Source organism: Dromaius novaehollandiae, chromosome 24, assembly GCF_036370855.1.
Source record: "Dromaius novaehollandiae isolate bDroNov1 chromosome 24, bDroNov1.hap1, whole genome shotgun sequence".
Lineage (NCBI taxonomy): Eukaryota > Metazoa > Chordata > Aves > Casuariiformes > Dromaiidae > Dromaius > Dromaius novaehollandiae.
Genome location: NC_088121.1, coordinates 9,009,120 through 9,036,734, shown reverse-complemented (window position 1 = coordinate 9,036,734; position 27,615 = coordinate 9,009,120). Strand labels below are relative to the sequence as shown.

Here is a 27,615-nt window from a genome sequence, read left to right as displayed (position 1 = left end):
GTGAGGAGCGCGGCGGCAACGCAGGCGCAGTGGGCGCCCGGCGGGCGCCGGTGGCGGCGGCGGGGGGGGGGGGATGTCCCGCAAGCAGGCGGCCAAGGCGCGGCCCGGCGGCAGGAAGCCGCGGCGGCCCCGGCCGCCCCCCGCCGCCGCCCCGGCCCCGGGCGGCCTCGCCGGGCAGCTCCAGGCGCTCGGCCTCAAGCTGCGGGAGGTGCCGGGCGACGGGTGAGCGCCGCGCCGGGGCTCTCGGCCCTCTGCGGGCTCCTCCCGGCCCCGGGGGCTCCCTCGGCCCGGCCCCGGCGGGGCTGAGGGCTCCTCCAGCCCCAGGCCTGTCCCCCAGGGCTGAGGGCTGCGTGGGGCATGGGAAGCACCACAAGCATTGGGAGAAAGGGGGGTTAGGAGCGGGGCCACTGAGAAGTGGCTTGGTAAACGGCGGGATTGTCCTCTGCGGCGTTGTCATTCGTCCTGGTTGCAGTTTAGGACGGTTGGGCCTGGTGCTGTTAATGCTGTTGACTTGCCGTGTAGGGTATGATTGTTTTCACTCAAAATGTTATGCTCCTATTACCAATTCGAAGTGCTGGGACTAGGTGGTACTTCGCATCCGTATCCTTGTTGACTTCCTGGATAGAAGGAGCGAAGCTCGTTTCTCTTCCTATTAACACTGGCCGACACTGCTTCCAGTGTGGGCTCTGTAATGAGGAAGGAGCTGCAGCCCTCTTCATTGACAGTGTTGGGTGCTTCAGCCTGTGCATCCATACAGGATTGCGCTGGGGGGAAGCTGTTGCTGCCCAGTCTGTATTCTTCCTGCTGCTCCTTCGGGGTGGTCGCTTTGGGGTATGCTGTTAGCCACCTTTCACACGTGCTAACTTGCAGTTTCTCTCTTGGTAGCAATTGCTTGTTCCGGGCCCTCGGTGATCAGCTCGAGGGGCATTCGCGGAACCACCTTAAACATCGCCAGGAGACGGTGGATTACATGATAAAGCAGCGGGAGGATTTTGAGCCTTTTGTGGAGGATGATGTTCCCTTCGAGAAGCACGGTACGGTCTCCATAAGAGCTTAACGGAAAGGGATATTGTGCAATATGATTACATTTCATTCGGGTACCTTCTTACTACACTGTTTCTCGTCCCAGAAGTATTTTAGAAGAGCTGTCTAGTTTTTAGGCACAGTAGTTTGTTTCTTTAGGAGAATGAGCTATTAAATTTGCTTACAAACTTTTTTAAATTTAGGAGAAACTTGGCAGAGGAAAGAAAAAAGCAAAGAGTACAAATGTGGTATTTTCAAAAGAAATTTGATTAAATTAAGTGTCTAGCTCCCCTTGAATGCTGGTGGGTGTTGAATAGCTGATTTCCATGTGTTCCTCTGTCTCCTTGCCTCAATTTTTTCTACAGTGTTAACCCAGGGAAAGACCCAAAGCAGAGACTAAGTTAGCCTTTATTCTAACAACTTTGAGGATGTGCCAAGTAATACGCAGGTGATGCATGAAAGTGTTTTGGTCACTTAATTCATGGCACTATTTTTTCAGAGTTAACACAGAGCTGATGACTTTGCATGATCTAAGGATGTATTGCATTATTTAGAGCTTTCTGTGGTCATTTAAGACTCATTAAGTTCTGTCGCTGCCAAATTCTTGCCTTAACAGTTGCTCTTTTGCAGTTGGGGGTTTTCTTTCCAGACTTTCTTGGGCTAGTGTTGAAACTGTTGCTCAGTATCCCTCCAGTGCTTTAGGAAGTGTCAGAAGCTAAGTTTTCAACTCTTACAATTTTTTTCTTTCTTTAGTTACCAATTTGGCAAAGCCTGGTACCTTTGCTGGCAATGATGCTATCGTGGCGTTTGCAAGGAACAATCAAATGAATGTGGTTATTCATCAGCTTAATGCTCCGCTGTGGCAGGTGAGAAGCAAAACTTCTATATTTCGGTCTGATTTTTAGCTGATGGGTGCCTATAGTTTTGAAACTTTCTGATCTGTAAAAAGATGATGAAAGCAGTGGTTCATAACCATAGTTAGCTTGGCATGGTGTTGAGCTGTGCTTGCTTTTTTCAGCCTGGAAAGCAAGTTCTCAAGACTTCATCTAGGAGGAGAGGAAATGAAACAAAACAATGAATGCGTGAAGCATGAGTGTGTGGAGACAGAACTGTGGTTTTAAGCTACTCCCTTCAGTAATGTTTCTCTCTTGTGAGGGTCAGTCTGCATGCAAGGTGGCTGTTTTCACAGAAATTTGAGCTAGACTTAGGGAAACTGGAATGATAACACATTGCAGGGAACTAGAAAGTGAAGGTATAGCAGGGCAGCCCTTGCAGTGTGGTGGAATGAAGAGCCCTCTGTTCTGCGTCAAATTCAGGATGAAAACAAAATAGTTTCTAACAGCTGGAGAAATGAGGTTCTAGATCGGGCAAAAAAGGAGGAGGAAGTTTCAAAGCCTTAAGGTGGTGTTTAATCAGTTTATGAAAGTAGACTGATATGGTTTCCTCTTACAGCAAGGGACTGGAACAAATGATCCATCGTGTAGTCTTGTTAGTGAAAGACAGTACTAGCCCTGGGGAGTCAAGTCAGCTGATGATTATGTAGGTATGTCAGAATACCAGTAGTGCAGGCAGCCTCTGGCTGGTGTCCTTTTCCCTGATTTTTTTTTTTTTTTTTTTTTAATAGCATAATGACAGTTTTATCATAAGACTGTCTTGCCCTCTTCAAAATGGCACGAGTAGGGAGCTGTTAATAGCTGTATTACAGAGAGTCCCTTCCCTTGCGTGGAGGATAGATACATCAGGGCATTGAAATATGTAAGGGATCACAACATGGTGCCAATGTTAGCAAGTTACCAGACTCAACCAGCCAGGGCACTCTTTCTCTTAATGTTAACCTTAATATTTTTCTTAATATTTCATACTTCTCCAAGTCTTTTCCTCTCTGTTCTGGAGCTCCGATAAAATTTTGGAAAGATTAGATTACAAAGAAGCATTTCCAGAGAGGTAAACCAGCAAGATGCTTAAAGCAGACAGTGTGAATCTCCCCTTTGGTCTTCAACTCTAAAGCGGATGGTGAATTACCCTTTAGTTTTAAGACAACCATTTTCCCCACACTGCAGCCAAGCTGGAAAAATGTGAACAGGATAAATGCTCAGGCCTCCAGCTGTTTCTCACGCTGGCCTAATCAAAAGCTTATTGGAGGTGGGCATCTCAGCTGACTTTTTAGGGCTTTAAAGATCCTTTACTTCTTCCCCAATAATGACTGCAAGCGTAGAGCCATGAGATAGTGCAGGTGTAAAGATTGTTTTATTGGCTCTTTGCATAACTGTTTAAGTTTTTCAGTATTGTTGCTTTTTTCCTGCAGCTAATTTCATTTACTGTGCACATGCATTGGGGGGAGTGCATACAAAAAGAGGCTTTGCTAATGACAGCTGAAGAAATTGGCTAATTTTCAGAATAATCTTGCAAGATCTTCAGGATTTACTAGTTCTCTAGGCTCTGGCAAATGAGAAATGTTAAAAATGAATCTTACTCAAATCCAACATGTTGAATAACTTAATAGGATAAAAGGCAGGACTTAAATATAACTAAGTGTTGTGTTGGAACTTAAAGGTGAACAAGTGTAAAATAGATGAATGGAAAAAAATCTGTTGTGAAATCTGAAGTCATTCAGGCAAGGCATAAACTGCAGGTGTAGTTGAAAGGTGACTTGGTGTAAATTCTGTAAGTTGGGAAAAGCTGATTTGGAGACCTGTAGGGATTGGGAAATTCTGGAGCCCTAAAGCAAGCATTTCTCGTGGTTTGCCTACGGGCATCTCCAGCAAAGGTCTCGGATCTTTGAACTCTGGCTTGACAGGTAGGCAGAGGCAGTTTACAGATGTGGTGTAATTTTCTGTGTTCCTTGCCAGAGTTGATACGTTGTGTAGCTTTTATCTGATAGCTTGAGAGAGTGATATTCAGGATAGGAATTATTATTGCAGTAGTACAGATAATACCCAGAGCAGCAATTTTGTGCAGAAACTGCTATACCTAGTGCTGACAAAGCAGAGGAATTTTTGGCTGTTAACAGTGCTCCTGAGTGGAGTTAAATAAAGTCAAACCATGGAAATTGTTTTGGTCTTTCTTTAAAAACCAAACATATGCACTTCAAAAGCTAACTGTTAAAATGCTGTCTCTTCACAACTGCAGAATGAAACTTGTTTTAAGCGGCTGTTTCTGGTGTAGTCATGACTGGAAGTGACTTGATTATTTTTCATCACATTTGAGGGGAAAAAGCCTTTTATATTGAATGGAAATTATCACTGAAATTGGAGCTGGAAAAGTTTGTCACGAAACTGGACTACCTTCCAGGGGAAACTTGGAAGACCATTTTGAGCTTTCCTCTGAAGACAGATGTTTTCACAGTCTGTTTCATTTGTAGTGATGTAACTGATGAAAACTGATTATCAGGTTTTCAAACATTACCCTTGAAATAGAAGTCGTGTTGTTATTATAGGCACATCTGGATTATTGAGTCAATGTTTCCTGTTTAAATATGCTCCAGTAGCTATGCATGTTGCTTCCTAGTGCAGTGTTTATCGCTGCTTCAGAAGGTTAGTACTTTTCAAAATGTGATGCCAAAGCTAATAAATAACAAATGAGAATTTGGGGTTTTGTTTCATTTAGATTCGAGGCACAGACAAAAGCAATGCAAGGGAACTGCATATTGCCTATCGGTATGGAGAACACTACGACAGCGTGAGGAGAATAAATGATGATTCCGAAGCTCCAGCATATCTTCAGATGGAGGTTGGTTATGACAGAATGACCTGAGTCAGATGTGGATGAATGTTTCTGGTTGATTTGGTTTCTCATTTGCATTGAGAGTGAGAGGAGTTTGGTCCCTCTCTCATGTTGGGAATAGAAAAACTCCCCTGGTTAATAAAATTAGTGTTGTCAAGTGCTTAAATTACTGGGCTGGAAGTCAATCCCAAATCTGCAGTGATGAGGGCTGTGGAAGTCTTGAAGTAATCCCATCTAAGTCACATACTGAAGTACCTCCATTGCCAAAATGCCTAAAACAAAAGGGAGGAAAGAAAGAGCTGGAAATGCAACAGCTTTATACAATAGTCCTCTTCATATCTCTTTTATTTTTATTTTTTTTCCTGTTAAGGATTAAGCTGTCCTTGAGGTTCTCTGCATACAGTTGTATCGTGTGTGGTATTGTAATAAAATGAGTATTTAACTTAAGAAGCCGGTGATTGTCTATTGCTGTGCATGATCTTTTAGTGAATTTGAGTTGTGGGAAATGGTGTCAATGGTGTTGAAAGTTGCACAGTGTCAAAGGATATTTTTGAGAAAGGTGTGCCATAATGATTAAATTTATGTGATGTCAGTTTTTTGTTGCATATGATGAAATGACAACATGCATGTGTGATCTGCTGGGCTGTGCTTTTCTTGCAGATGCTTAGCAAAAATGATTTGAAGGAGGAGGAAATGAAGCCACGGAAGGGTGAATCTGAAGATGAAATTGAAGATGAAGTGGAAGATGCTATACAGAAAGTGTGTAATGCAACTGGATGTTCGGTCAGTATGGAGTAACCTCTTATGCTTGACATTCAAAACTTCTTGATATATGAAAGTAGCCTTGGGAATAATTAAAGCTTTAGTCTTGTGTGACTTCAGTATCATAGCCAGAAATTAGGATGCATTTCATCCCAGATCCGACCCTTGAATGCAGATGAAATACATACTGTGAGTACCTAATAGCTTTGGAGGGTTTGTCTTGAAATCTTTCCAAAAAACCTAAAGCAAGTTCTGTGAAATGTGAATCATCTGTGGATGTGTGTAGCTGAGCATCCCAAATGGCTCGTTGCTTTGCAGCTCTCAGCTGTTGTCACTAGATAGTTATAATCTGTGTTGTTCCTGCAAATTGTTGCTTGCACTGTGCAAATGCACAAAGCAGGAAGGATCAAGAGTGGAACTGTTACACGTATGTCATGCTGTTTCAGTGTAAGGGGTATCTGATATTCTGAAGAAGCTGGTTTGCTGGGTTTAGCCTGCTTCAAACACTATCTGGAGCTTTTAGCTTTGATCAGAACTCCTTTTTTCCTGGTATCTTCAAGATTTTAATGTCTTTTCCCTTGTTGTCTTGAAAAATACAGTACGGGTTAATTCAGAGATTGTGAAAACAGACACCATCCTCTGAGTGGTGCATGTGGCTGTTGAATGAATATCTGTATGTCAGTAGCTTAAAATCCCCTCAATGTGTTATCTCTCTCTCTCTACCTGTGGACAGGACATTGACTTAATAAACCAGATTTTGGAAGTGGAAAACTACAATGTTGAATCGGCAATATTTGCCATCTTTCAAGTGAATGAAGTGGAAAGAATCAGTAAGTACATGGAGTTTGTAGGCTGGTGTTTCACAAAAATGTTGTCTAAGGCTAGAGGCTGGTGTTCACTGTAAACAGAAAGCAGTCCAACAGGGGCTTGCTGCTGCCACCTCAGCCCTTCTGTGCTCAGGAGGGTTATTAGTGAGGACAGATTTTGTGTGTCTGCAGAGGCTTTTGGTTTGCCAATTGTGAGACTGACCTGGGGCTGTGCAAGACACAGCTGAGTTCTTACATGCCATCAAACAGATCTTGTTTTAACTTCACTTGGATTTGTTCTGTTGTAAAGTCATGAAAGAATCTGTATCAGATTACTGATTCCTTGAGCCATTCAGTGGCTCCCCCCTCAGGTAACTTTACTTTCAGGTTTATGAACCAACTCAGGACATAATCTAGTCTAGATCTGCTCTTGCTCTTGGAGAACTTAATGTATCGGGTCTAGTCTAGTTCTCGAGCACTAGAAGATCTGGCTTTTCCTTCAGTTGCCTGTGATACATTATCTTGTGAAGTTGAGCACAAATGTTAATGGAGCTTTATACTGTAGCTTCTGAAAAATAATACATGCCCCTGGAATCTTGTGTGGAGTGTCCCCTTCCCATGTTTCAGCAGATGAAGAATATGTTGTCCTGTTTACTTGGAGCACGCTGAAGTGGCTCCTGAACTGTGATTTTTGCCAGTATTCAACACTCCCTCACCCCCCCAAAAAACTGCAGAAAGTGTACAAGGAGGAACTGGTCAGCTTCTGAGTAGTGTGTCTGAGGAAAACCTCTGCTTGTTGGTAGGTACTGAAGAGCGGTGTGATTCCCAGGACAAAGGGCAGAAATCGTGCAGCTCAACTTTGTGGGAAGAAAATGGAAGCGGCTCAAGAATCTTTGGAAATCAGAGTTTGCATCAAGATAAAATAGAAACCAAAGGACAGGCTAGATGTGATGAAGAGAATCGAGCTAGCAAAAACACCAAGGTACGTGAAGGGTGGCTTGGGAGCAATTTAGATGTTGATCATCAGCAACTGTTTTCTCCTTTGAATTAGAAAGCTTCAGCTTACTAAATTTTGCTCATATAGCTGTGACTTTTCTCTAATAGAAACTAAGTTAGTGACACATGGTGTTCTTCACAAAGTGAGAAAACCTGGTTGTGATAAATAGTTTGGCTTAAATATGTTAAGGCAGCTGCTTTGATATCTGCTCATCTGCCTTCCAGTGTGCTGTTCTTCCTCAACCAAGAAGGAAATGTGTGTTTTCAGCTGTGTTTTTATCCTTCCCTTTCAGGTATCTAAAAAACAAAAGAAGGAGCAGCAGCGGTTAGAGAAGAAGAAGCGGCAGGAAGAAAGGCACCGACAAAAGGTCTTGGCCAACAAGACTAACTGTGCAGATAGTAACAGGAGGGAGACGGACTCGGACACTCAGGTCACCCTGGTGAAGGCCCTGGCAGCCCTAAACATATGAATGAACGTGTTCTGAGTGCTCTAGTGCGGAAAGCAAATAAAACTGATGAAGACAAAACTCCTCTTCAGAACAAATTTCCAAGCACCTGTTATCTTAAAATGAGTTTCTGCGGAGATCTTCAAGCGTGCACTAACTTTCTGCTTCTCCAGTTGCAGAAAGAACAGTTATTTGGCAATACTGCATCAGCTGGTGTACGAAAAGAGTTTGAAGTTAACAAAAAAGTAGAGACTTATTTATTATTTTGGAGTTAGATGAAGGTGAGATAATCTTTTTCTTCACAGTGGTGTGAGTTTTACTTTGAGATCTCTTGAGGTGCTTAGATTTCTTTTATAGTGACTTTTTACTTCAGGTTAAATTTGGAGGAGCTTTATTTTACCTTACTGTCAAGGACAGTATTAACAAGGACAGCGTTTCTCAACTCAGGAACTCCCTTTTTTTTCCTATTTAAAGTTAGAAAGTACGGGAACAAAATCCCAGAACCCTTTCCAAAGCTAAAATGTCAGCTGACATTGTATTGTACGTAAGACTTTTCTTTCCTACCTGAGCACTTAGTGACAAGCTTTAATGTAACCAGAATTGCTCTTGCCTTTGCACTCAGCTGTATGCCGTCTGCTTCAGAAGTGATTAATATGTGAAGGGAAAATGGCGTTGTAGAGTCCGAGCTTGCTTCTTGCATAAGTTCTGAGATGAGCTCGTTTGCTGGCTGTCGAGTCCTCCTGATGTTTTCCTCTTACTGTGTGGGGTGGGGGGGAAACTCTCATTGGACTCCTGAGACTGCAGAACTGATTGATCCAAGCTGGTGAAGTCTAATGAGGTAGTAAAATACGACCTGAGCAGGTGTGAGATTTCTGTTGAGCACAGGCAAAATGTGCTGTTGCTTGGACATCTGGAATCTCATCTCCTTTGCCTTACGGTGGAGCTTTAGGGCTACAGTCCAAGCCAGGAACTTGATAGTCGTTAGTCTCCAAATGAAATTATTGTAGCCAATGGATCCAAAGTCCTGGGGACAAGCTTCCAAGTAGCAAGAATCACTGGGAATCCTGCCTGCTTCACTCTTCATAAATCAAGCTTTTTCCAGAGTAGGATTTTTTTCATCTTAAATTCCTCTTCAGAAAGGTCACCAAGTACCACAGAACATGCAGCTTGAGTTCTGGGGTGCTTTCCACTATGGGATTGGGAATTTGGACTGAAGTGTAAGCGTAGTGGGACTTGGCCCTGGCTTTATGGCTTGCAGCGTTTCAGCCTCACTCCTTTTTGGGCTTTTATCAAGCTCTAAGCCTTAAGAAAGCACATGGGCCTGCACACAATAGGAAGCAGGAGACACCTCATCAGCCAGGGCAGAGACTAAACAGAATTTTTCAATGTGAGGGAAGTTGCTTTTGGAAAAAAGACCTTTACATCTTTGAAGTTTCCAAATTGGCACTGAAATCTAAACTACTTTTTTGACTGAACTGCCAAGACAAGATCTGAGCTAGTACTCTCTATCCCTTGCTACGGTTATCGGGAGCATTTGAAGCGTAAAAAGAATGGAGCTCTGCTTTAAGTACTGGTGGTGTAGGAGAAGAGCAGGCTTGAATGCTGGCAAGAAAGTACTTTAGTTCCTACAGTAAGCTTGGTGGAAATAAAAGCAATACAAAGCAGCTCTTATGTTTTATAGTGGGATATAGTGTCTGGCAAGTGAAGAAGCGTATTATATGCTGCTTTAAGTGCTGGTGGTAACCATGAGTCATTGCTTTTGAGGGAAATCTGAGCAGTATTTGGTAGGTAGGAAGAGTATGGATGAGTCTTGAATTCACAGTGCTGTTCTTAAAGTGAAAAATGACTTTGGTAACTTCCGTTTTATGCCAACCTTTAGATGGCCTATTGTTAGCACTGTTATTTCCTGGAATTATTTTTCCCGAGACTGACTTTTACAGTAGCAGGAAGAATGGGAAGTCATAGCTATACCTGGGAGAAAGTGCAGGTCACTTAAACAGTGTGATGAGAGTTAAAGGCAGTGGGCACAGCCAGGTACTCCAGGCAGATGCATCACCTTTGCCTTGTGCTGCTGCGTGTTGATTTGAGTAAGGCCGATGTGTTCTGCAAGTGACTTGTGCATAAATTGCAATGACAATGTGAGTTTGCAGCTTTGTGCTAAGAATAAGAAGTTTGACCTTAATGATTTGCTTTTTTTCCTTCCTGAGCCAGAGCTGATGAAAGGATTATTGGTTGCTTCAAGCCTGGATGGCTGTGAAGGGGAGCTGTCCTATAACCAGGAGACAAGAGGCTCAGCTTCTCCTGTAACCTGTCTTCCTCCATGACCAGGATAAATGGGCAGGCCTGCAGTGACACCACATCTTTAGTAGGAGAAAGAGAGGCTGACCTTCAGGCTCATGGCCTGTGATACCTATAAGCAAATGTAGCTGAAAACACTTTAATCTCCAAGTGTAATTTGATTAAAACAAACTCTTAATGTGCTGCACGGTCTTGTTGGACCAGCCAGATACTCCTGATTTTTGTCAGGATAGCTTTGTACTTAGAAAACCTTTCTTGTATCTGAAGATGTTAAACTTTCCTTTGGTCTGTTTTAGATTTTTTTTTCCCTTTAGCCACTGGCATTATCACTAGTATTTTCACCAACCCTTATGATGTGTATTTTTTTTCTAGGGAGTCTTTATGCAAGCTTCCTCAGGGAACTCATTTTTATGCAAGGAATCTGCTTCGTAAACGGGTTGTGAATTTTCCTTGCAGGACGAAGGGAGGCAAGAAAGAAGAGAACCAAAGTCATGATTCACTCCTTTGTTGCTCACGCCTGCTCTTTAGTGGAGCTAACTGTGCCTCATAATATGTGGTTGCAGGATAATAAACTCTGCGTGTTCCGTTGGTGTTTGTCTGAGAAGAGATCGCTGTTTGTTACTAGCTACTGTCCACGTCCCAAATACTGCTCGACGATCTTAAATGGACCCGACGGAGTTGAGCATTTTGCATGAAACCTCAGTCAGCTCGGTTTTGGGCTAGAGTGGGATTGCTCAAGAAGGATGATGACTTGCGAAGGGTTTTAGCTTGCGTCTTTGTGCCTCTCGAGTGGTTGGATGGGTGACGACTAAGAGTATGTTGCTGCTGGGCTGGTGGGGTCACCGTTGGCCTCGAGGTGAGTACGTGGTAGGATCGAGGCCCTCTTTCCAGGACAACTTAGAAAATGCAGAGCTTGGCTGCTTCCCTTCAGGCGCTTGTAGACCAAGAACAGTCTCAGCTTGTGAAAGCTTGTCATGATGTCCTGTGTATAGGGGGGCTTCTCTGTACTGCTTGTTTCTGGTGTACCTTGTTGCTTCTTGGAGGGCATCCAGTTTGTGTTTAACAGTAGCCTTACCTCCTCTGCAGTGCCTGAATAGCCAAAATAGTCATGTCCTCTGTAGTACCTCCATCCATAGCAGCGCTCTCGGAAGGTGCCCTGATTTACTGCTGGAGTCTGTTGAAAACGTGCAAGACTTATCCTCTTCCCGCTCTGCTCCTGTTATCAAACCAAATCTTGTGTTTTTGAATACCCGGTGCAATAAAGCCTGCACAGATGTGCTACTTGAACTGTGCGACTGGAGTTTTGTGTACTGGGTGAGCTGAGAACTAAAGGCAAAACATCCAGATGTTTTTATTAAGACATCTGCTTCCTTTCATTTGAACTGGGTGACATTTGGCGGGGTGAGTACATGCAGCCTGCATTGTTTGCATGCAGAAACCTTAGAGGGCAGCACAGCCTTAAACAGCATTCCCCCTGGCTGTTTTCTGTCTGATCTTCTGGTATAAACATTCGAGATTCTGGTTTCTGACTGAGGAGAAACTTATCTACATTTGTGACTTGAACTCCTGTCTCTAGCAGTGAAAGCCAAGCCGTTGACTGACGCAAGAAGGGGATTAAAAGGAGAACTGAAGGGATGTTTTGCAGAGTTTGGAAAGATATCACATTTACTGTGGGAAACAAGAAAACCAGGGGACTTGTTAAAGATGATGCTCAGAGTACAGACTTAAGTTCCCTATGGGGAAGGAAACATTAGCAGTGCCACTAATGCTGAAGGAAAACTGAAAGCATCTTTAGAGCATTTTTAAACTGCACTAAAATTGCTGTTTCTTTGAAGTTGATGCTAGGAAAGCTGCGCCTGCGCTGTGTGTTTGTGGCAAGGGTGGATGTGGGTCATCTCCAGCTCCCCAGAGCCCTTCGGCTTTGAGCAGGTATCTCAAAGGGGCAGGAGTTAACATGATGCTTCCTCCAGGCTTGGCCCCCGAGGAGAGCCAGGCCTGGGAGCTGCTTTGGGCTCGTTTGGCTCCACTTCCTTGGTGCAACCTGCCGTTACTGTTCTATAGATAGGGTTTTTTTCCTTAGAAAGTCTCAAGGTTTACCAATGATGCCTTGTTTCACTTGAAACACATGGTAGAGCGAATGTCATCTTTTTGGGGCGAGTCACCTCTGGCGAGCGTGAGGTCAGTGTTTGGCCTCCGCCCAAGGGCAGGTCTGGTGTTTCAGGAGCTTTCCGAACTCTAACCTTCACCCTAATCCCAGCTGGCATTTACTGGCCCCATTCCTAGTGCTTTCCCCTCATTTTCCCCCCCAAAAAGGGCACTTTCCAAGCCAGCATTGTCTTAAAGGACGTCCAGGAAGGGAGTTTTTCCCCCCAGGGGGGTCTCAGGGGGTTGAGCCTCACTGCTCGGGGCTTCGGCCTTGTGCTGTTGCTTACCGCACAAAATCTGCCCTTTCCCATGGAACCAGCAGGGAAAATATTGTGATTATTGACAGCTTTGGGTGATGCACGGCCCAAACGAGGCCTTTCTCGCATCCGAGACCACCGGGCTGGGCATAAGAGCAATGCAGGTCCTGGTTCCCTTTAATCGACTTCTCACTTCTCTGCTGCAAGTGACTCAGGTGGGGTTGCAAAAGCAGGAGAAATGCCCCAGTTTAAGGGCTCATGGGTGCTGGCAGCACAGGGTGAGTCACCAAAAAAGTCTCAAGGGTGCATTAAGGACAAGGGACAGTTTGGGGGGGGAAAGGGAGAAATTGCATCCTCGCTTTATTAATTTTTGATACCTCAGTTGGAAAAAGCTGTGCCATATCTCACTGTTTCCGTATTTCTTTGCCTGGGCAGGGAGAAAACACAGCCAGCACAAAGCATCCCGCAGCTGTGACTCACCAACACGGAGGAGACGCCAGATGAGCTGCGGCCAAAGGTAGGATGGCGCCGAGGGTCCGTACCCTCATTTTTTGGTTACCGGGGACCTGTCAGTACCTGACTGCCCCTCGCCAGTGGTCTCGTTTGGAAAAAGGGCTGGGGTAATCCTTGCGGGGCATTGCGCGAGGTGTCTGGTTCACTGTGACGCAGAAGTGAAATAAGGCAAACAGGGTAGAGAGGAAAGAAGAAGTGGCATATGATGGAAGTGGTTTAAAAAAAAAATAAGGGATAATTGTCATTTCCTTGGCAAGACTTTCTGGTTAGCTATCTGGTCCCTTACAAGCATTTTAGTACTTGCTTTCTGCTTCGTCCGGGAAGTCTGGTGAGAGGAAGCCGCCCTGCAATGGTTGGGGAAACTGAGGCAGGAAAGGGGGGTGTGATTCCCCCGGAGGTCAGTGAGAAAACCGAGCCTGGCTCTGCGCCTCCGCAAAACCTCTTCCCCCTGTGTGGGCCGTAGCAGGGCTTTTGGCACGCGTGGCCGGAGCAGTGCCTTGTTTTTGTCTGAGGAATAAGGTCTTTTCTAATAAACCGGCTGAGCCGCCGGGCCAGGGACCCTCCGTGACAGCCACTCGCGGTGGTTTCGCAATGGGGCTTCTCCGAATTGTCAGGATATGAAATAACCCTGGCTGGTGTCTGCTCCCGGGCCGCCCACCTCCAGGGAGCATGTGGATTTTTGTCTCTGTTTCGCAAGATGTTTTTGCCTCTAAAGAATGAGGAAAATATCTCATGACGGCACAATAAGGCCCTCCGTGGGATCTCTGGACGGGACGATGGTAAAAATTAATGGATTTTGAACGTTTACACGGGGTTGCCGCCTTTTCCCTCCTGTGCATCAATTTTGATACTGCTTTTGGCACTTGCATCTTTTGCATCCCAATTCATTCTCCTTGGAGAGCAGCGTCCGAGCCAACGGAGCAGCGCTCGGAGCTCCACGTTAATCAGCTCTAACACCCCAATGTCCAGGCAGGGAAATACACACGGATCGTTACCGTTTGCCCGGTATTTAAGCAGAAAGAGCCCGTTTCAGCACAGGCCGGCCCTCACCCATCGGATCTGGCCCGTCTCCGCGAGGATCCCGTCCTTGATTCCCACCCAGGGAAGGGTTGTGCCATCCTTCCTCCGTGGCTGCTCATCTCCCGCAGGACCAAATGCTGCTCTGAGGACAGTAAAGCCTAGAGGCCGGGGTTATAACCAGAGGGAGGCATTTCTAATTTTGGGGACGTTTTGTGCTGCCGTTCACCTCGGTTGCTCAAACCTCCCAGCCTCGTAGAAGCACGGCCCCTCCGGAGCGCGGGAAACACAGATGCCCCAGGTGTGTTTGAGGTGTTTTGCGCACCGGGGGCGTTTGCGGGGCCGGGGGCTGCACGGGGCTCAGCTCTGCTTACGTCTCCCTCCTCTGCGAAAGGAGGTGGCGTCTCCCTGGGGCTCCGAGCTGTTGCTCAGCTCCGGTTTCTAGGTTTTATCTGGGGATTTCAGCGGGAAGCCTAGTTCCCGGGGCGGCTTCTCCCAGCCGGCTGCACGGGAGATCGTGTCACACAGAGGAGCGACGCTTTGTACTCTCCGGTTTTATTTTGGGGAGAAATAAGAGAATCCGCAACGAAGCTAAAAGAAAGGGCGCTGGCGTTGCCATGCAGCGATTCGCGTGCGGGACCTGGAGCCGGAGGGAAAGGAAAGTTAACCGAGAGCCTGCTGCTGCTTTCCATCTCGCCCTGGACAACGCCGCGGCACGGGCAGCTGCCGCTCCCTCCTTCCTGCCCATGGAAGGGCTGCAGCTGCGTCGCTCTCCCCCTCCAAACAGGCTCTCTTCGGATCCAGTGCGTGATGCTGCAGCTTCGGGAAAGGCTCGTTGTCCTTGCACGGAAGCAAAAAAGCCCGAGGCCCGGGATTGCCGAGGCCGGGAAATACTCCGGAGGCCGGGTGGCTGGGGCACGAAGGTGCGACGGCTTGGCGGAGAGGCGCTTGCCCTCAGTGGCACCTGCCTCCTGCCTTGCACTTGCCGCGGCGGGAAGCGCGGGGCCGCGCCAGCGCCCACCCACGCACCCGGCACAGCCGGGCCACCCTCTCGCAGCGGCAGGCGCCCCTCTCGCACCAGCTCCGGGAGCCTGCGGGGAGCAGAGGGGAAAAGCGCTGTGCTCCGGCGGCTGCCCCGTGCCGCGCGAAACGCAGCCCTCCGCTCGCGTTCAGCTTTCTGCCACGTTAGCAGCCGCAGGACCCCCCGACCCACCGCCCCAGGAACTTACGGCAGGCTGCGACCCCGGCCCGGGTGACGGCGTGCTGGGCCCTGGCGACGTCGCAGCGCCGCGCGGCCAGCTTGGCGTAGCAGCAGGCGCGAAGCAGGCAGCACCTGCGGCGACAAGGGAGGGTAAAACCACCCCCGGCTGCTTTCGGGGCGCTGGGAAGCCCTGGCACCACCTCCCTTCGTGTCCCTCCTGCTCTCGGTCACCCACGAGCATCTCCAGCCCCTTCCCTCTTTTGCTTCACCCCCCTTCGAGCCTTTTTTCTGCTTTTTGGCCTCCCCCGGCTGTACCGGTCCGTCGCAGCCTTCGAGGCGCCTCGGCCGCCCCATCCCGCCGAGCAGCCGTGGGCGGACAGGTTGGCCACGGTGCTTCCCTCGAGCGCCGGCGCGAAGGTGTGCGGGAACTGCGGGAGCTTCCCCCCGGCCGGGAGCGCGCCTGCAGCGTTGGAGGGGGGGAAAAGGCAGATTTGCAGGTTGCGAATGCAGGAATGAGCCCGGGGCGGGGAGGGGAGGGCAGGGCTTGGCCGCTCGCGGGGACGCAGCAGCGGCCGCTGTTTTTGGCAGCTTGCCGAGCGGGCGAGGGGCTCCCCGTCTCGACGGCGGGTCGGGGCCCGGCTGCACTTACTGCAGGCGAGCAGCGCCGCCAACGTCAGCAGGACCCTCATCTTCCTCTCGGCGGGGAGAGAGGCGCTGCTCCTTGGCGGGGCGGCCGGGCTCTTAACTTGAAGCGCCGCGTCGAAGTTGCGCTTCGGTCCCTTTCGCTTTTATACCGCGCCCCGGCCCTCTCCCACCCTCTCCCATGGGCTGCGGCCCGGGGTGACGCAGCGCGGGGCGAGGGTTCGCCGCCTTCGGGGACGATGACGCTCGCTCTTTGTAGGGATTTCTTTCTCCGCTCAGCAGCTGCCGCTGCAGCCGCGGGATGATTTAAGCGCACGGTTAGGACGTTGTTTATTTTCCTGTTAAACGCACAGAGAGGAGCGATGCTACAGCGGCCCGTGCAAACCGAAATCGCGCGTAAAGGCAGGCGGGCGGTTGCTGAGGCAAACCCGCGGCGGTGGCGGCGCAGACGAGGCCGGAGCATCTTCGCGCTGTGCGGGCGAGCGGGGTGCCTCACCACCGGCACGCGTACTTGGGGTAGAAGCGGTAGCGGGCCGCGTAGCTGCCGCGGTTTTGCCGCAGGCACAGTGCCAGGCTGCGGTCGCACTCGCAGGAGAGCTGGGCGCACCAGGAGCCCGGATCTGCGGGCAGAGGGACAGTTGCCGGGTGAGGGGGGGCTTTGCGGGAAGGGGGGGGCCGGCTGGACGCCGCGGGGCTGCTACTCACCGCAGAGCGGGCTGCTGCCGTGCCAGCCGTAGCGGTAGTGCTGCCGCTTGGCATCGCAGCGGTGGTGCAGGAGGGTGTCGTAGCAGGCGTCGTGCCGCTGGCAGCACCTGCGGGAGCGGCGAGCCGGCTCGAAACGCCCCGTTTTGGGGCGGCGGGGGCTTAAAATGGGGGGCTCACCTGTCCGTGGCGTCCTTTGGCTGCCCGTGGCCCCCCCAGCCGCAGTAGCACCCGTAGAAGGCGTAATACAGCACCGCGGGGCACCCCGTCGTCTGCGTGATCATTTGCTGCAGGTCCCAGAGGTTTCCGTGTGCCACCACCGTGCCTTGGGGGGGGGAAAGCCACCAGGCAGTGATGAGGAGGAGGAAGGCTGCGAGCTGCCGAGGCCCCGCAACACGGCCTGGCTCAGCGCCCAGCTGGGCCGTGATCCTCTTGCTGCACCCATTGCAAATTTGGCGCCCGCCATCTCCGTTTCCTCATTTTAAGGGGCTTTGGGGTGTCTCAGACCTGTGGCCGCCTCCCATGTGCCTCCCCGCGTCCAGCCTGGATTTGTACGAGGCTGGTGCCTTCTTAAAAATGAGTGGATGCAACCAAAAGGAAACTTAGTCCCAACTCCACAGAGAAGGAGCTGTTTTCTACGGAGTTACTACGTTTTTGACAGTTCACAAGCGAAGGAAGAGAAGGTTCAGGAATTAGCTGCCGATTTCCCAGGGAGAGGCCGGCGCGAGCCCGTGGACATCATGGGGAGGCACCGGGGCTCCCGTGGACACTTACCCCACGTGAAGAGCACAGCAAGCGCAAGGAGGGAGTTCATCTTCGTGGCAGCCCTGGGAGGGGAGAACAAATCAGTGTTTTCTGTTGTATCAGCCAGCAACGGAGGGTGTTTCTCCTCTGCGTGCCCCACGTGAGCTTATCCTCTTACCTGGAAGCAAAAGAGGGAAAAGCGTTGCTCCAGCCCTGCTTACTGTGTCCGGGGTCGGGAAAACCTCCGCAGCTTGCCGGACCCCGGCCCGAAGGCCGCGGGTTATATAGACGGGGTGCTCCGCTCCCCGCCTCTCGCGACTCACCCTCGGATGCGTGCTCACCGCGCATCGTGCAGAGTGAGATTTTCAGTAAAGGAGAAGGGCACCGTCCTTCCCCTTGGCGGCAACGCCTGAAATCCCCCCGCCGCGGCCGGCTCGGGGAAGCAACGCGGTGTCGTTTCCACCCCAAGAGGACACCAGAGGGTGCGAAGACCCTCGGCCTCATCGGTGGCGGTGAGGTGCGGGCGGCTGTTTCTCGGCAGGGGAAATTCGGGCGGGCAGCCTCCGCCAGCTGGGTTTCCCCTGCCGCAGGCCAGGGCTTCCTTTCCTCCCTGCTCGACCGCAGACACTCGGATATTCACACGCGAGCGAAGCCGCCACGCTTAAGCCTTGCCAAAAACCACCTGGGAACAAAGCATTTCTGAGACGTTTTATTGAATTCTTTTCACTGGGACAGGAAACCAATAGAGAAGAGAGAGGAGGAAGAGATAAGAAACGAAAGCTGGCATCTCTGGGGAGCTGCGGGCTCCAGCGCATCCGTAATGGGCGCGTGCCCTTCCTTGTCCCGAATGGGGCCTTTTGGAGAGGACGGCGCCGGGCTTTTCTTTCCTTAGCAAAGGTCAGAGGCAGTGAAAATCCGCAGGCTCCCGCGGGCCCCCCTTCAGCACTCCAGCTTGCTCCCTCGGCATTTCAGTTTGAAATAGAAACGGTAGGATTTGTTGTAGGAATGCAGGGCACTCGCGAGGCACGAAGCCACCTTCTTGTCGCATTGGCAGATCTCGCTCTTGCACCAGCTCTGCTCACTACCTGCGGGCACAAACGTCGCGCTCTGCCGCGGCTTTTCCGGCCCGGCAGCGGCCGGCTTTGCGGTGCCAGACCAGGGCTACGGCACGTGCAGATGCCGGGGACTAAAAGCACGAACGTCATTAGCCTCTAGCTGCTATTTGCATCTCACTCCCTGCAAATCTGACGCCTGGTGTCACCCCCCGGCTCACGGGGACGGAGATACCGGTGGCGGGGTACTCACCACAGGTGACGTCTCCGTCGGCGATGTCGAACTCGTAGGGGGTGATGAGGGGCCTGCACTTGCTCTCTCTCAGCTTTCGGTAGCAGCAGTCGTGGGCATGGCAGCACCTTTGGGAGACGCCGCGTCAAGCCCGCGAGGCTTCGGACGGGACGGGCCAGCGCTTCTCCGGGCACTCACCAGTCGGTCGCGTCCACGGGGGTGCCTCTCCCGCCGATGCCGCAGAAGCAGCCGTACCAGCTGTAGGAGAGCAGGGCGCTTCTCCCCGTCGTGGATTTGACCATCCGCTTCAACTCCAGGACGCTTCCGCGTGCCGGCGGCGGTTCTGCAGGAAGGCAGAGGGACACGCTGGGACCCGGCTGGAGGGAGGCAGCCCGCCCCGGACGGGACCGGCACCGCTGCTCGCCTCGGGCGCAGGAATTAAAGGCAGCGTCTTTCTGGCGTTGCGGGAAACGCACGCTGTCAGGCATGCAAGCCCCTCTCCGTGAGTCTAAAAAAAGGTTAAAGGTTATGTTTCCAACTGTTTTTTGGCCTATTAGAAGGTATTAGCGCTCCCTTTACGTGCTGTGCCCTGTTTGCACCAGCCCTGGGTTTGGCACAGGCAGAAAAGCAAGTGCCAAGAGGCTGCAAAACCTCTTAAAGTACATTTGGACCTGCGCATCCAAAAGCCTCCACGCCACTAATAGACCTCTGCGACTCCGATGGTGCTACACAAAGCATTGGGGGGAAACCACAAAGTTTAAACAAGTCCCTGATTGCTGCAAAACGTGCACAAAGCCCTCTGCGGGCTTGCGTTTGTTTTATGCCAGCGCAAACGAGACCCTGAGCTGGCCCGCTGCAACGAGGGCACTTACCGCACACCAGCAGCGCGGCAAACAGGAGGAGATTCTTCATCTCTGGACAGGACCTGGAAGAGGAAACCGAAACACCGTTGTCTCCTGTTCGGAGAGGACCTGGCGGTATGCAGCACACCGGGGCCGGGACGGATGGAGGGCGCATCCGGATGGCGCTGCGGCCGGAGCTACGTGCTGATGTGAGAGAGGGCAGGAAAATCCCCGCTCGACTTACCCTGCCTGGAGTTGGGAGAGCCTCTGCGGCTCCCGGCTGAGCGGGTTCACCTTTTATAGGTGGAGGGGTCCACCCCCTCCCCTGCCTGCGCCGGCTCGCTGCCTGCGCCGGCTCGCTGCCCGCATCTGTGTCTTGCCGACGGGCCCTTTGCTGAAGGCGGAGAGTCCCATCCCGTGCCATGCTGTCGCACCAGTGCTGCCTCGCTGCAACCATCCCTCTTGAATTGTCTTCCTTTCAGGCCGACCCTGCTTCCAGCTGACGCCAGTCGAGGTCTTGGATCAAAGGCGGTGGGATTAGGTGGCTGGAGAGACAGGACAAATGTAGTTTTTGCCCGGATGGGGGAAGGCGAGTAGCTGGTGACGCACAGGGTTTTTCTCCTGTCTCTGAGTCCTTGTGCTTGGCACTGGCCGTGGGGCTGTCTCACGTGGGTGCCTGGTGTAACTCCTTCCTCATGCCTGTTTTTGCCAACTTACACCCCAAACCCCAGAGCTGCTTTCCGGAAGACTGGAAACGCCATGGAAACCCCTTTTGAAGTGTCTTTTGAATACACTTTACTCAATCACTGAGACTGAGACGTGACACAAAGGCGCAGGGGAAGCAGAGGAGCCGAGGAGATAAGAAACAAAAGCTGCTATCGCTCCCGAGAAACCATGGCGCCAAAAGCAAGCACGTTTATGGTATTTGCCTGATGTATAGGCTGCTCCACCCCGAGTGCTTCTAGGGAAGGCATCTCGAGGGGGCTAAGACAGCTCTGCTGGAAATCTTTGAAGAAACCCTTTCTTGAATTCCTTGAGAGCTGCCAGAGCTGCCCGGTGGAAGGGGCTCCACCTCGCGCTTGTCCCTCTGCCGCCCAGGAGGTCCCGGCTTCCCTCTGAAGCTGGCAGCAATGTCTGGCCCGGGCCTTTTCCCCCCTTTGACCTTTTGCTTCCCACTGCCGAGAGGAATAAAGCTACGTGAGCCCGATAAGGAAAAGATCGTGAATGGCAGTGCGCTCGCCTCCCCGCTCAGCCGTGCCAGTGCACGTACACCCTCGCTGTCTGCACGAGAAACTTGCTCTAAATGCCAGTCCCTGCCCGTCGCGCAGATACCGAAACCCGCCGCTTTTCCCCTGGCCTTCTCAAGCAGGGGCATCCCTGCTGGTTACAGGTTTACTCTGGCTGGAGCAAATGTGGCGAGGTTGGGAAGCATCGGAGGGTTTACACTGATCTGTATTGGATACCAGGGCGAAAGCTGCAAAGCTACTGAAGTACAGATGCAAGTATAATATTCCTGCTTGGAAAACACCCTTTTTTGTGACTGTACACACACAGTGGTGGCTCCATGTCCTAAAGTGAGTCAGCTGGAGCTCTGGGAGCTGGTAATGCTCCTCCAGTTTCTCACCAGTTTGTAGGAGCTACTGGACTCCTCTAATCCACCAAAAAAACCTATTTCTGCTGTGGGCAAGGACAGGATTTTCCCCCCAGTAGCTTTTAATGCTTTGCTCCTCCTCGATGGCACTTCAGGGCACTCGCGTGCGTTGGTGGCACAGGTCTCCATGGCACACCAAGCTCCTCGCCCAGCTGGAGTTGGCTTTCGAAGCCCTGGACCCTAATGGTGAAAGAGGGAGGCCTGATCTCCCATGGGAAGACTGGCACAGCTTCACCGCTTTCCTCATCCCTTGGGTTTTTGCTGCAAAGTTTCACAAATCTCTGCAGTTCTTTTTGCTGTCTGGGGGCCTAAACGTAGACCAGGGCACCGGGATCTTGGAGATCTTAAGCCTCGATTTTAAGACCTTCCCTGTGCCTTCGTTTGGCACTCCCTGCGGCGGGGATCACCGGGGGGCCTTGCTCCTCCGTCACCCTGGGGTGATGTTACTGAATAGCCTGCGCGAGGCAGGCGGTGATAAGCGCCCATTTCTTGCATTTTTAGGCCGCTCGTACTCCTTGATCTCCCCCCTGGCAGGGCGGAGGGCCCGGCTTTGCCGATACGTTATCTTGGGTATTTATTGCTCGCCCCCCCAAGGCAGGAGGGCAGCGGGCTGCGTGTTTAACTTGTATTTAACCAGACTTTCCGCACGGTGCCGCCCGCCGCAACATGGCGGCTGCCCCCCTGCGGCCGTTGGCGGAGCGGGAGGACCGGGGCTGGGGGCGCTCTGGCCAGCTGGCTGCGTCCCGTCTCTGTGGTCGCGGGGCGGGGCGTGCCGGGCCGGCCGGAAGTGGGGCGGTCGCCATGGCGACGCGGTGGTGTTTGCCGGCGGGCGCGGGCGGCAGGTGAAGGGGTCGGCTCGGGGCCGGGCTCTGGGGCTGGGGCTGGGGCTGAGCTGCGGAGCTGGTGCCTAGTTGTGGGGCTGAGCTGTGGGGCAGGGCTGTGCAGTCATGGCCTGGCTGTGGGGCTCGGCTGTGGGGCCTGGGGCTGGGTTTACGCTATGGGGCTGGGCTGTGGGGTTAGGGCTATGGTATGGGGCTGAGCTGTGGGGCCAAGGCCTGACTATGGGGCTGGACTGTGGGGTTGGGGTTATGGTGTGGGGCTGAGCTGTGGGACCCAGGCCTGGCTATGGGGCTGGGTTTAGGCTGTGGGGTCAGGGCTATGCTGTGGGGCTAGGCTCTGGGGTCGGGGCTATGTGATGGGGCTGAGTTGTGTGGGCAGGGCCTGGCTATGGGGCTGGGCTCTGGGGTTGGGGCTATGCTGTGGGGCTGAGCTGTGGGGCCAGGACCCGGCTGTGGGGCTGTATTATGGAGCTGAGCCTTGTTTGGGGGGGCTGCACTGTATGGCTGAGCCTTGGCTGTGGAAGCAGGCTGTGGGGCTGGCGCCAGCCTGTGGGTTCTGGCTGTGGGGCAGGGCCATGTGGGCAGGGCCTGGCTGTGAGCCAGGAGTTTTCTGTGGGTTCAGGAGCAGGTTTGACTGTGGGGCTGGGACCTTCTGTGGGGCTGGGGACCCGAACAGGGTCTGCCCCCAGCCTGCCCCATCCCTGACTGCTGCTCCCCTCCCCACCTAAAACGCACCGGATTTAAACATGCCAGGTCGCCTCCTCGCGCTAAACCCCCAACACGCATAGAAGCTGCTGGAGCACCACAAGCCCTCACGCAGGAGAGTCCAGCCGTGACTTCTGGCAGGTGGTTTGGGTTTTATTTTCAAGCCGCTGATACAGCAGCGATAGTTGATAGCTGCTTCAGCACAGCTTTGAGCTTTCTGTGTTCATTTTGTTGCCTTGGAGTTTATTTGTTAGATGCGGTAAATCAAACACCCCATCTTCTCCCCCCTCATCCCTTCGCCGCGCTCCTAGGAGACCCTGATGAGTCACTCGCGCTGCGCGGCCGCGTTGCTGCTGGCCGTAGCTCTGCCGCGCGCTGACTGCGCGCGAGATAAACCGACCGCCGAAGCGGCCGAGGGACGGATCCGGGGCTCCCGCAGCGGCTTCGTCCCGCCGGCTTGCCAGGGCACGCCGCGGCTGCGGTTCGTCTTTGCTAGGCGTTAATTTACCGATCGTTTCTGTTTCACCGAGACAAGAGGTAGAGGAAGAATGGCGTTAAATAACACGTCGCCAGCGAAAGGCCCGAGAGCACCGATTTGCCGACCCTTTCTTGTCTGAGGAAGGCAGGGCAGCCTGAGCGCGGGTCTCCTACTTGGAATAAGAGACAACTTGTGTATTTGAGAGAAGACACTGGGCTATGCAGGTAGATTCACGGGCAGTTTTTTTCTGAAGAGCGCTGAAAAGCCAGAATAAAGCAGCCACCGATGGTGCGGGTTGTTCCTTTTTTTGTTTGCCTTGGGGTGATTAGCAGCAGGCAGCTCTGGAAGTGCCTTTTACAGATATTGGAGAGTGCCAGATGATCTCACGCAAAATTTGCATTTTTTCCCCTTGACTAATCCTGCTGCATAAACCATAAAGGAGGAAGAAGAGGTGGGTGGCCCCGTCTCAGTTCTCCAGGATATCGTTGCAAGGGCAATGACCCGTGCCAGCTCTCTGGGCTTTTTGGCTGCTTTTGTCCTTGGAAAGTGAAGTGGTCTGAACGAAACTGAAGTTGGGAAATGCGGTGGTATTTGGCTTCATCTTTAACAGAAGGCCTATATTGATCTGTCAAGTAGAACTGCTTTTGATCGGCAGCAGAGTCAAAATGGGTTTCTCTATATTGATTCAGACATTGATTCAAGGGTCTTTAAAGAAGAGATTTTTAAAAAATGAGGTGTAGTCAATCTTATCTTAAAGTCCACACTGGGAACTTAGTCTTGCAGTGCAGGAGCAGCAGAAAGGCCAGATCTGTGCTTTGAAGTTCAGTCATCTGCCATTTCCACTAAGTTTCTAGCATCAGGGGAAAAAAAAATCTATTCTTTCTGTCAAAACCTGTCTTTAGGTTGAAAAGTGCGCAGCTTCCTGGTGCTCTAGGTTGACTTTAAATGATTTACACTTAGGAATATATCCTGCCGCCTCTGAATCTGCCGTTACTAAACCGTAGGATTGCTGTCTGCCTGCGCCGTGATATACCAGATTTGTTGCTGCTCTGAGATAATACGCAGCGGAAGCTGTAGCAGAAGCTGTAGTGGAAGCTGTAGGGAAATTAAACTCTCTGGAAGTCCTCCAGCCAGTTCCTGTAACTTTTTCCTTTACCGCCCGCCCCATCTGCAGGTGTCTTGAGAAGCAATGGCCACAGCGGCTCTTCTGAACGTAGCACCATCTGACCACTACTTCCCTTCAAGCACAGCAGCTGCTTTCTTTTGGACAACCGCCATCAACATGCACGTGACCAGGCCAAAATCTGCCAAGGGACGCACGCGGTCGAGCTTCAGTTACTCTCACCGGGTGGAAGCCTATCCTTGCAGAGCGCCATCTCCCCCTCCGCCGGCAGCTGCCCGGGAATCGGGAAGTGGCCGGAGAACGTTGCCGACAAAACTGGCCTTCCCGTCTGGCCAGGTGTCTCCCGAAGAAATCCCGGAGCTCCTGCAGCAAGTGCCTTTGAGGACCTCCTCCTCCCTGAACAAGTACCGGGTGCTCCCTTCCATCGGCCGGAAAGGCTCAGGGAACAGCGCTGTGGAAGCCGTAACTGAGCAGACCAGCAGACTGAAAATGAGCAGGGGACAGGAGGAAGCTCAAAAAATCAAACCTCTTCCTAGAGAACAAGGATCTGCCAGCAAATTGTCAGAAAGTGAAGAACCTACTGAAGAAGGCTCACACGCTCGGTGTCCTCCTGAGAAGCCAGGAAGGAAAATGAGACAAGAGAGCTCTTCATTGTCCACTTTACATTTGGAAGAGCCACTGAAAAAAGAGCCAAGTTTGCTGCTCGCTATTAGATCTCCATCTGGTCAAAGATTTGAGCATCATTTCAAGCCTACAGACAGTCTTCAGGCAGTCCTTGCTGTGGCAGAGCAGAAAACCACCACCAAATACAAACACTGTAGTGTTGAAACCATGGAGGTACCTAGGAGGAGTTTTTCTGACCTCACAAGGTCGCTCCAAGAGTGTGGAATCCTCCACAAGTCAGTATTGTGCATCCTACAAAAAGAGCAGCAAGAGGCCGATCCCTCAGGGTCCGAGGACTGCGGCACAAATGCCATCATGCCTCTGTAGGTAGTTCTGCTGAATGGGATGCGTTACTTCTGGTCAAGCGGCCCCAAAACTGAAAGTCTGAAGTTTCGTGGGCCTCCTCCTCCATCTTGCTGTCTTCCAAAAGCTTCCATTGAAGTAAACTGGTGTATATAAAAGGAGCGTGTTGAAATATTGCTTAATATTGCTTATACCTACTGCATTAATCAGATTTTTTTTTTTACATGTACAATCATAAATTCTTGAGTGCCACCAGCCTTTGGCCTTTTTGTAACGGCCCGTTTTCTTCTTTGAAGACTGATGTTTCGGACGCGTTCTTTCCTTGGAGTAGGAGACCTCTTCTGTTGTCTTTTTTATATTTCGGGAATGTACCACTTCCCAGAAGGGATTCTGATTCAGAATAACATATTTGGGAAGACAGAAATAGAACTGTTTTACTTTGTATGACTGTCTTCAGTAGATCATCATCCTAAAGCATCTTAACCTCCAAAGTGACTGAACTACAATCAAATTTGAAAACCATCTGAAAATGAGAGCAATAACACATTAGAGTTAGTAGATTATTGTGAAGTATTAAATGCAAGGTCGATGGTAATATACCTATGGGAGCTCAGCTGTTCCTGGACAACCTCAGTGCCTCTTTTAGGAGTGTGACTATATTGTCCTCGCTAGAACAAATGATTAATTTTTGGCTGTATTGGAGAGTAGCAGGATTTTTCTCCTTTTTAGTTTGTTTCTTCACTCATTCACCTGGTACGATTCATAGTTAAGAATGGATTGCCTCCCTGGGCTGCTGTTACAAAATACTGCCGTTTAACACTTCTACAACTGAAATGGGTTAGTTCAAGAAAGTAAGTGATCCTTTGAGAGGTTTTTTTTAAAATATATTAATTGGATTTGGCTGGGGAATTGGCTCACCCAGTAGATCATATTTTACTAAACCATTGTGGCTCTTTCAGAGTTATTCCATTTTAAAAGTCTGCTAGAGTAACTTGGCAGGTTTCGGTATGAATACAATGTGCTTGTGTTTTTGTTTTTTTTTTAAATCTACTAAGTTTCTGGTGGAACTCCTTACAGTTCAAAGGCAATAATTAACTCAGACAAAAATGGCTTAGGCTATGGAGATGGACAGCTTGCCAAACCACCAGGCTAGTTTTAATATTGTGAGATAAAACCAAGGTTTTTCACCTCAGTGTACCTGCCAACTTGGAAAAATAATAGTAGGAGAAAACTCATTCTGGTGTTGACCAAGAGCATAGAATCTTATCTCAAGCGAGTATTCAGGAGCCACCCGTTTTATAAAAATAGTATCTGCTGAAATAATAGGCGGGTAATTCAACAATAATTCAACAGTAACAATGCTAGCACCTTCAGGGACACGGACTATCGAAGCATATGGGTGCTCGTAATCAAACCTCTTTGGGGAGCAATGTATTTCACTTAAACATTCAGGAACCACAGGAACAAGATGGAACTGCGTGAACCACTTTCCGTATTTAATTCAGTGTTTGGTGATTAATTAGACACTTGGATAAAACAGCAGTGAGCTGTGCCAGAACAGTTACCTACTAAGGGTAAGGAATATGTCATACCCCATTTTTAATGACTCTGCACTGTTACCTAATGATCCCTGTCCTTTAGGGTGATGTTTTCCTCTTTAAAATGGGATCGCAACATGTGATCAGACAGTATCCTTTTTACTTCCCTTCTGCTACTGGGAATCTAGCTCTTTTTCCCTACTTTCATGTCTCTGAGTGCATCACACACTACATCTTTGCTGGGAATAAGGAGCAGGACTGTGAGGAAAAGAGCACTTGTTACAGGTGATCTGAGTAGCCGCTAAGCTGATCTGTTCAAACCAGCTCTAAAAAATGCGTATTTCTCTAGCTCCCTAGTCGTGATGGGAGGAAGAACATCAAATCAGGGTTAGCATGCAGCGATTGTCACCTGATTTTATGTATATAATGTTACACTTCATTTAAGTTTTCAGACTGTGTGATAGGAAAAATCAATAAAACCGTATAGGCTGAAACTTGAACTTAAAATGATTTATGTGAAGCGGAGGTTTAGCAGCGACTGCTACAGAGCTTTAAAAACAGACAAGAGGCTGATACTTTAACCCGAACGCAAGGAAAGAGTGACCTGGATCACCACGGACAGCAATTCTCCTGCTGGAGAATGATTCCTGAATATCTCCACCCCAAACAGGGCCTGCTGAGACAGCTTGGGCTTCCAACAAACTGCTGCAAGCTCTAGCACCTCCAAGGAGGGCATTTTAACTCAAGTGCTTTCTTCTGTAGCAGTGAAAAACCCTCCTCCCTCCCAAAGTTGTTTCAACTGCTCAGAATTTGCCTAACCTTGTTGCCATCCATTTGAGCTTCTGCCTCCCTCTGCTTGCAGCATAATACCACTGTCAGCGTTTTTCCCCCAAAGCAGAGCTGGCAGCAGGCAT

General features: G+C 50.5%; 4 protein-coding genes across 9 annotated transcripts; 2 read left to right on the top strand and 2 right to left on the bottom strand.

Moving 5' to 3' along the window:
- On the top strand, window positions 1–11,341 carry OTUD3 (OTU deubiquitinase 3). Of its 4 annotated transcripts, none has more exons than XR_010385046.1 (9): window positions 1–222; window positions 886–1,034; window positions 1,777–1,889; window positions 4,630–4,752; window positions 5,407–5,529; window positions 6,242–6,338; window positions 7,118–7,296; window positions 7,604–8,037; window positions 10,427–11,341. XR_010385046.1 is itself a non-coding variant. In XM_064497102.1 (8 exons), the coding sequence occupies exons 1-8, from the start codon at window positions 74–76 to the stop codon at window positions 7,778–7,780; spliced, it is 1,110 nt and encodes a 369-aa protein (XP_064353172.1). In that variant the 5' UTR covers window positions 1–73; the 3' UTR covers window positions 7,781–11,341. The 4 variants fall into 4 exon arrangements, 2 of the variants coding, with proteins under 2 accessions (XP_064353172.1, XP_025968273.2); XR_010385045.1 differs by having other exon boundaries at window positions 9,968–11,341; XM_064497102.1 differs by having other exon boundaries at window positions 7,604–11,341.
- On the top strand, window positions 7,652–27,201 carry UBXN10 (UBX domain protein 10). Of its 2 annotated transcripts, XM_064497103.1 has the most exons (3): window positions 7,652–7,678; window positions 12,892–12,973; window positions 24,249–27,201. In XM_064497103.1, the coding sequence occupies exon 3, from the start codon at window positions 24,264–24,266 to the stop codon at window positions 25,185–25,187; it is 924 nt and encodes a 307-aa protein (XP_064353173.1). In that variant the 5' UTR covers window positions 7,652–7,678; window positions 12,892–12,973; window positions 24,249–24,263; the 3' UTR covers window positions 25,188–27,201. The 2 variants fall into 2 exon arrangements, with proteins under 2 accessions (XP_064353173.1, XP_064353174.1); XM_064497104.1 differs by lacking the exons at window positions 7,652–7,678; window positions 12,892–12,973 and adding an exon at window positions 21,816–21,894.
- Window positions 14,525–17,359, bottom strand: LOC112990637 (basic phospholipase A2 CoaTx-II-like). 2 transcript variants are annotated; one of them, XM_026112497.2, is made up of 7 exons: window positions 17,306–17,359; window positions 16,712–16,856; window positions 16,535–16,641; window positions 15,837–16,449; window positions 15,503–15,647; window positions 15,216–15,319; window positions 14,525–15,077 (listed from the first exon to the last, which is right to left on the bottom strand). In XM_026112497.2, exons 1-4 carry the CDS (start codon window positions 17,343–17,345, stop codon window positions 16,322–16,324), a joined length of 420 nt encoding a protein of 139 aa, XP_025968282.2. In that variant the 5' UTR covers window positions 17,346–17,359; the 3' UTR covers window positions 14,525–15,077; window positions 15,216–15,319; window positions 15,503–15,647; window positions 15,837–16,321. The 2 variants fall into 2 exon arrangements, with proteins under 2 accessions (XP_025968282.2, XP_025968281.1); XM_026112496.2 differs by lacking the exons at window positions 16,535–16,641; window positions 16,712–16,856; window positions 17,306–17,359 and having other exon boundaries at window positions 15,837–16,299.
- LOC112990634 (phospholipase A2, membrane associated-like) lies at window positions 18,215–19,471 on the bottom strand. The gene is made up of 4 exons (XM_026112493.2): window positions 19,432–19,471; window positions 18,758–18,902; window positions 18,577–18,687; window positions 18,215–18,356 (listed from the first exon to the last, which is right to left on the bottom strand). Exons 1-4 carry the CDS (start codon window positions 19,469–19,471, stop codon window positions 18,215–18,217), a joined length of 438 nt encoding a protein of 145 aa, XP_025968278.2.
- Window positions 27,202–27,615: the final 414 nt, after the last annotated feature.